The 7,964-nt window shown below is 35.8% G+C and overlaps 1 protein-coding gene across 1 annotated transcript in view; it reads right to left on the minus strand.

Annotated features, from left to right (window-relative positions):
- Positions 1-5,606, minus strand: part of exd1 (exonuclease 3'-5' domain containing 1) — a 10,069-nt gene extending 4,463 nt beyond the window's left edge. The window contains exons 1-9 of the mRNA XM_015394085.1: positions 5,391-5,606; positions 5,244-5,309; positions 5,126-5,156; positions 3,240-3,316; positions 3,098-3,165; positions 1,462-1,548; positions 1,261-1,365; positions 1,092-1,172; positions 5-41 (exon numbers count right to left, since the gene is read on the minus strand). Coding sequence (XP_015249571.1) covers positions 5-41; positions 1,092-1,172; positions 1,261-1,365; positions 1,462-1,548; positions 3,098-3,165; positions 3,240-3,316; positions 5,126-5,156; positions 5,244-5,309; positions 5,391-5,520 — 682 coding nt within the window. The 5' untranslated portion in view covers positions 5,521-5,606. The remainder of the gene's footprint in view (positions 1-4; positions 42-1,091; positions 1,173-1,260; positions 1,366-1,461; positions 1,549-3,097; positions 3,166-3,239; positions 3,317-5,125; positions 5,157-5,243; positions 5,310-5,390) is intronic.
- Positions 5,607-7,964: the final 2,358 nt, after the last annotated feature.

Below are 7,964 nucleotides of genomic sequence, written 5' to 3' on the forward strand. Positions count from 1 at the left end.
AAACCTCCAGTCTTCGAGTAGAAATACATGACATCCGCCACCTTTAAATATATTTAAGCAAAGAAAAAAAAATATTAGACTCCACAGAATAACACACAAGATGTATACAAGGATGACAAAGCTAACAGAGTAGACCTAGCCCAAATGCAATTTAAGAGTTTTATATTCTTATTTCATATAATTCAGTAATTTCCCCTGAGGTCTTGTCTTAGATGGGCTTTGTGTACTAACCAATACCTAGGACATGGAGCAGAGCGGAGCGTGGAGCGAGCGGTGGAGTAAAGTGGAAGAAAAGTGGTGGAGCACAGAGCCGTTTTCAATTCAAAGGCCAGAGCGAGTATTTTGCTCCGCTCCTGTTTGCTCCAATGCGCTCACAAGGCCAATTAAAAATGTTGGATCATTAAATTTGAAGAATATAATTTTTTTGATTGAAGTGTGATTTTTTTTCCTTTAATCTGTTATAGTCTATCTTTCAACTTTACCACGGAATCGCCGAGAAGAGGACTGCATATTGTGCGAAAAAGTGGGATAAAATATAACAACATACACTAACTATACTTACAGAGAGGGTTTACATAAAGTGATGGTTGTGGTAAGAGCCTACATTCATTATACGCTATTATCACAGTTGCAATCAGATGCGAAGTGACCTTTTTTAATGTAATCTAATAAAATAAATTAATAATTAAATAGGAAATGTGGGGCAACATCCATGGAAAGAGGTGTTGTTTTCACAGCTGCGATAATTTAACAGCCAGTTAAATAAGAAAATACACATGTATCGGTCACATCATTAAATCAAACACCGTAATCTACTTCGGTTGGGAAGTTCCCGCGCTGTTCTGGGATGTGACGTCTAGCACATCCATGATAAATCGATCTGACCTAGCAAACAATTAAAATGTTATACTCAAGATGGATTTTGTGGACACTCAGTGTAACTACCCGATCCGTACCATCAGCTCATTTGCGCATGTGCAACCGGATATACATCCGGGTCACCCTCGATTTTATTTTGTATAAAAGAACTAAATTACATTTTTCCCGTCCCAAAAATAGTAAGCTGTAGTAAGATGCACATTTGCACGTACCTGTGTGTCAAACACATTGGTTAGTTGGACCCCGAACTGAGCGATAAGACACGCAGCAATGGCTCTACAATCATGAATGACCTGCGAAAGATGCAAAAGGAGCAAAAGATGTCTAAATAACATAGTTTATCTCTGAGTTTACTCTTTGTCTAATGTACAAAACTCTCACCTTTAGTATCTGCTTACTTTCAAGGATCATGGAGAGGCCATTTTTAAAGGCCTGGGCTCCAAGCAGCAGGATGTCAAACAAATAAACCTTCTTAGAGGTGGCAATCTAGACGGATGACATTGAAAGTATTTGTGGTGTGACAAAACTCAGAAAGCCAGAAGGAATTGATTAAAAAAGCAGAAGAGTTATTTTTTTTTTCACCTGCAACCAACACAACCTTCCATTTTTAAAGATCTCAACTCCTTCACCTCCCACACCAATCACCTGCTCCTTATTGATGTGCATCACCTACAGGAAAGAGACTGAGGTTTAGTTTTTTTTCCACAGAAAAAAAAAATATACATATGAGAAAAACACTGATTTAAAACAAGTATGGATAACATTACAACCTGCCATATAGTGCTTTACTCTACTCTTTGCTACCATAACTACAATACCTCTTATAAAGGCATAGACCCCATAAATCTGAAGACTAAATTTGGATTTTTCAAAGTTGCAATGTTTATTGAGGTGTTTGGCTAAAATTTGATACACTTTAACAGAATCAACAAGGAGAGCATGACACTAGATCTCCAAGCAAAGAATAATCTAAAGCAGGGGTGTCCAAAATCGGCCCTCTGGGGCTGGTTAACTGCTGGTTTTAGATCTTCCCTTCCATTAACACACTTGGTTAAGATGATTGTAGCTCAGCAATAGCTGTTCAATCAGCCATCAGTGGAAATCAGCTCTACTGAACCAGGGAAACATATACCCCATTTACACTACCCTTGAAAAACCGTGCCGAGACCGGTCTGAGCTCAGTAACTGAGATAACTTATCGTGTGTAAATAGAAAGCAAACTGAACCGAGCTAGACACAACCAAATCGCACTAACTGCAGACCAGTTCCAGAGGTGGGCTCGGCCCGGTTTTTCCCTGGCTCGGTTCTCTGATAACAAGAGCGCATGAGCAGAACGCGTCCTCTCCGTCTGGCTGCGCATCCCGATTCACACTCCATTCCAGTAGTTGGTGGTAATGCCCCTCTGGAAGTTGCTTGCCAACCAACACAAAATAGAAGAACAACAACAACTATAAACAAGAATCAAAATCTTCTCCACACAACATTTTGATTCGCTTGATTCCCTCCTTCGTCTTCTTCTGCTTGTTTTATGGCGGTTGGCAAACAACTTTTGGTGCATTACCGCCACCAACTGTTTGATTTCCTCCTTCAATACTGGTAGTAATACCGCAGATCGTCAGTAGGAGGCGAGGAGTCGAGGAACCAAGATAGCGTGATGTGTAAACGGTCGTCAGCCTGGTTAACTGATCCGAGCTTGGACCAATCTCGGCATGGATCGGTTTTTCAAGGGTAGCGTAAATGAGCTAATAAAATCACACTATGTCCAGATGACCTGCGTTCCCTAGGTAACCAGAAGACACACACCTAACCATAGATATAGCATATCTTATATGCAATCTATCTATGAATTAGCCATTCAGCTTATTTAAATGAAAATAAGATTGATCAATATGTGGGCATCAATCTTTTCAGTAATTTTACCTTTTTTAATTGACTGACCAAAATAATCCACCATTTGCCCATAACATGTACAGGGGGAAAAAAATAAAAAATCACCAGTTAATCACGGTTCCTTTTTAGTAGATCTACTGTCCAATGCAGACTGGGTGCACACCAAAAAGCCACAGTGTTGAGGAGGCATCATTCCCTAGCCATCCTCCACCCAATCTTATACTGAAGCCAATATAAGACTAATAAACAGTCTTATACTGGCTTCACCTTCCAGCGGTCATAATGTTACCCCCGTTTAATGTTTTAAATATTAAAAAAAGTAACTTACAGCAGGTCCAAACTTGACATGGATCTTATCAATGAGCTCAAAGTTAATGGACTCCTCTTCATGGTCATCTGGAAGGAGAGAATCCTTCATAAAGGAGTTTAATCAGCATAAATGAATAAAGATAACAATGAATTAAACTCACCTAACGACATCATCTTCCTGTATGACTGGAACCTCTCCAAATCCAGCTGCTCTTCAGGTGCGCCATGCATAATTGGTCTTGAAAACATTTATATATTTATATTACCACTAAAATTCTATTTGAAAGACCTATTGTTTTGTAATTTTGGGCAAATCTCTATAAATTAGAATACCATTGAAAAGTTTATTCTACGGTATATATTCAAAAGGTTATTTTACATAGTTGGTAATTGAAAGTCATGGAATGAATGTGGTCAGCCTGCTGAGGTGTTAAAAAAAAAAGCCCTGCTTTTTTCTGCTGGAAAAATGAGACCAGAATTTCCAGCAGAGAGAGTAAAGAAGTGTCCTTAAATCTCCTGTTAAGGATGGCATCAGAACACAGAGTGGACCAAGGCCAGTCCATGACTTTGCTCATCAAATTATCACAGTCTGGGGAAATTTCACCCATGACCTCACGCAATATTCTATGCCTCTCTACTCTTCAGTCAGAATTGAAGAGTAGATTTCCAGAAAGATGAACCTTATCCTTGTCCTCGACAATACAGCACTGCTAAGACAGTTCTGATTTCAGGGATTCAGGAGTAGCAACACATAACCAAGGCTTTAAAAATAGTTCTAGCCCCTGTTCTGTAAAGATCCCTTTGCAGTGGTTATGCACAGGGCTCTGCTGTTACTCTGAACCTGCAAAGACTTTTTGATACGCCTTTGCTTCAAAATCTGCTCAAGGTTGTGGCTATCCCTGTTGCTTGGCAACATTTCTTTGCACTACTCAGTCACTTCACCACAAAATCAGCTTGGATGCAGAACTCCAACCCAGGGGTTCCCAAAGTGAGAGGTAGGACCCCCCAAAATGGGGGTGAGATGGTTTTAAAAATCATCATGATAGGATCCATGAAGCATGTGGAGGGCCAAAATACTAAAGAATTAAATGAATGTTACATATACTAATTTATCCAATACATGATTAAAATGTCAAATATATCATTAAATTATAAAACAAATAATTAACCAAAAATCCAATCAAATATACATTAATAATTATACAAATAAATATATTTTTAAAACCACATGCATCTAAAAATGAATGTAATTAGTAAAGGGTGATTTACAAATGTACTTAGAGTAAAATACATTTATTTTTTAGGGATCACCAGTCTGAAACACTGTATTATTATTTGGGGTCACAACTGTTTTTTTTTTTTTTTAAACCTCTGTGCCCTAATCTAATAAAAGATGCCGTTGACTTTTTGCAACTTTCTGGTTAACCCTATTTGTTAAGGTCATAAAATACATTTTGGAATTGTTTTAATGCTCTTATTTGACATTTAATTTCAGTTTATTATCATTATCCATGAAACACAACGATCTAAGGCAAAAGTCTTCAACGTTTTCCAGGCCAAGGACCCTAAACTGATGGCGCGATGGAGCGGGGACCCCCTAATTACATATATTGTATGAAATTGTGTTATATGTCAAACTGGTCCTATAGTCACTCTATTACATATGGAGCAATGTAACAAGTATTTCTGATTCCTGGTTGATGGGACAGGTGTTGTGAATGAAACTGTGCCCAGTTTAATAGAGCTCCTGTGATGCATTCAAGACAAAGACATCTTCTGTCTCCATTTATCTGTTTAGTGTGTTGAATTCATGTTAATGTGGATTTAAAAACATTTCAATTAGTGGAAAAAAATTGCAGGGGGGACTATTTAAAAAAAATTTAAAAAAATGATCCCCATGCAGTACCTCCATGGACCCCCTCTTGAAGACCTAAGAAAATCAGAGTGCTAAATGCATTTCTGAGTTTCACTATCTGAACTAAATTACTATAAATCTATTTTCGTTGGAACATTAATTTATTGAGCTGTGTGATATTCGCTTACTTACCTGTCGTCCTTTTCTTTGCTTTCCAATTCAACTTGAATTTAATAAAATAAAACAAAGGTTACTGATGGCAAAATGACACTTTCTCTACTTTCTCACTAGTTTTTATGAAGGCGCTCACCATTCAGAACCTCGCGTCCAAAGAAAAGCATAGTTCCTGAATATCTGCATCCACTGCTGTCACTAACTGGAAAAATACCATGAAAGTGAGCTAACGGGGTAATTAACAGAGGAAATGTGGATTTGTGACACTGCAGTATTCGCTCACCGTCAGCCAAAACCAATGTCTTGTTTGAATTGATTCCCTGAACAATGCCAAAGTATGAGGCATTTTTCAGAGTCAGTTTGATGCGTTTTCCTTTCAGAAGAGCCATGAACTGGACGTCTTCTGGAACCATTTTGAAACCGCCCCAGGCTGATTATTTGATCAGAAATGTCAACACGGCGTGTGTGCAGAAGAGGCAAATTATTCCTAAACTACGGTATGCTAACGGTTTGTCAAACATCACGCGGTCAGAGCGCGCTAAACTGCTGAGTGGGATATGGCGTTCAAGTACACTCGGAATTTCTACTATCTTTGAAAAACGTAAGAAAAAAAGGATTAATACGCTAAAAATAAAAAAACTCAAGAAATTAAACTTTTGGGAAATGTTTGATATATTCTACTAATTATTTTTCAATATAATTCATGAAGACATAGTGACTTATCTGTTTTCAATGTTGAGTGTTTTACACTAGTTCCATAATCCGGAAATAGGAGTTGGAAATTATACTCCAAAAACTAAAGAGTAGGTACGGAAGAGGAATAGGGCCACTGAAAAAGCAAAAAAGTTAACTGATTTTTACATTTTATTTTAGTATAATATGAGAAAAAAGTCATTCTGACTTTAATCTCAGAATTCTGACTTTTTTTCTCAAAATTCTGGCTTTAGTCTCAGAATTCTGACATTTTTCTATGAATTTTTACTTTTCTCTCAGAATTCTGACTTTTTTCTCTTAATTCTGACTATAAATATCAGAATTCTGACTTTAATATCAGAATTCTGACTTTCTTCTCAGAATTCTTTCTTCTCAAAATTCTGACTTTTTTCTCAGAATTCTGATTTTAATCTCAGAATTCTTGCTTTAATATCAGAATTCTGTCTTTCTTCTCAGAATTCTGACTTTTTTCTCAGAATTCTGATTTTAATCTCAGAATTCTTGCTTTAATATCAGAATTCTGTCTTTCTTCTCAGAATTCTGACTTTAATCTCAGAATACTGACTTTAATCTCAGAATTCTGTCTTTAATCTCAGAATTCTGACTTTAATCTCAGAATTCTGACTTTAATCTCAGAATTCTGACTTTAATCTCAGAATTCTGACTTTAATCTCAGAATTCTGACTTTAATCTCAGAATTCTGACTTTAATCTCAGAATTCTGACTTTAATCTCAGAATTCTGACTTTAATCTCAGAATTCTGACTTTAATCTCAGAATTCTGACTTTAATCTCAGAATTCTGACTTTGATCTCAGAATTCTGACTTTTTTTCTCAGATTTCTGACTTTTTTTCTCAGAATTCTGACTTTAATAGTAGTTAGATCTTAAATTATTAAATTAGTATTCAATTTAAAAAAATCTGTAATTTATGATAATTATATATTTATTTCGATAATTCTCTCCACACCACTTTAGAAAGCCAAAAAGCCCACAAGTTAATAATTATATAAGTTGTTAACCGTTTATACAACTTAGTAGATTTATGGAAATATATTAAGAAATAAATGTTTCAACCTTTATTTCAATGAGTCAACATTGTAACAAAAATATTACAGTAAATATATATTTAAAAAAGGAGGAAAAATAAACTATTTGTAATATATCACACCATGAACTGCATATATTATTATACCCTCAACATATAACAACAACCTGAATCTTTTGTGTGGATGAATAATCCTAAAATAATACCATCTTTATAAGTTTTAGAAATTTCCAACACTTTTTTGGAATATTTTATTTTGACAGAGTACTAATATGACATATTGAACTGTTAATCAAGTATGCTTGTATTAAAAGCTATTGTGGTTAGGGGCCACAACAGCCTAGGACACATATTCCTAACTCCAGTTAACCATAAAGGTAATATTGTTTATTATTCTTTTTGATGATTATGATTTTGGTTTTTCAAAACATGAATATTTTGGTGAAGGTGCAACTAAAACTTTACTTTCTCCACAAGGGGGTGACCTTACTTCAAGTATAGTACTTTTGCAGTTAGTTCAAGGGCCTTGATTGAATCTATCCAAAAAAAAAAGAGGTGGATTAAATTATAACTAACATCAAAATGTAGTTTAGTAAATAAAATGCAGATGATTATTATTTTTTTTTTTTTGGTATCCAAATGTTAAAATGAATCTATATAACAATGCAGAGCATCCTGTATAACATGTGTTGCAGAGTAACTTGCAAACTGTGTGAGGTACAGTAGAACAATAATAAACAGGACTTTCATTTCAAGGAGCTTGTTAGAGTTTTCTTTGCTGTTGATCTTTAGGAGAGGCAACAGGGGTTTGTGGTGTAAACACATAATAAAATAGAGTGTTTTTTTCACAATTGCCCTCTATCATAAAACATTTTGGTAATATTGTTCTTTGAAGCTTCATATCAAAGAGCAAAAAACAAACCAACATGAAAAATGAAATTAAAGCCACTTGGGTTCAGGTTTAAAGTATTGCTGCAAACACTAGTGACACAGGAACAAGGTAGAGATATCAAATCTTATCAAAGGCAGACCGCTCTAAATGTGACTTCACCTTTCCAGGGAAAACATGAGCTCAGGCTGGTGGTCATCTGAAAACA

The sequence above is a fragment of the Cyprinodon variegatus genome, unplaced genomic scaffold, assembly GCF_000732505.1.
Source record: "Cyprinodon variegatus isolate N-32 unplaced genomic scaffold, C_variegatus-1.0 Scaffold671, whole genome shotgun sequence".
Lineage (NCBI taxonomy): Eukaryota > Metazoa > Chordata > Actinopteri > Cyprinodontiformes > Cyprinodontidae > Cyprinodon > Cyprinodon variegatus.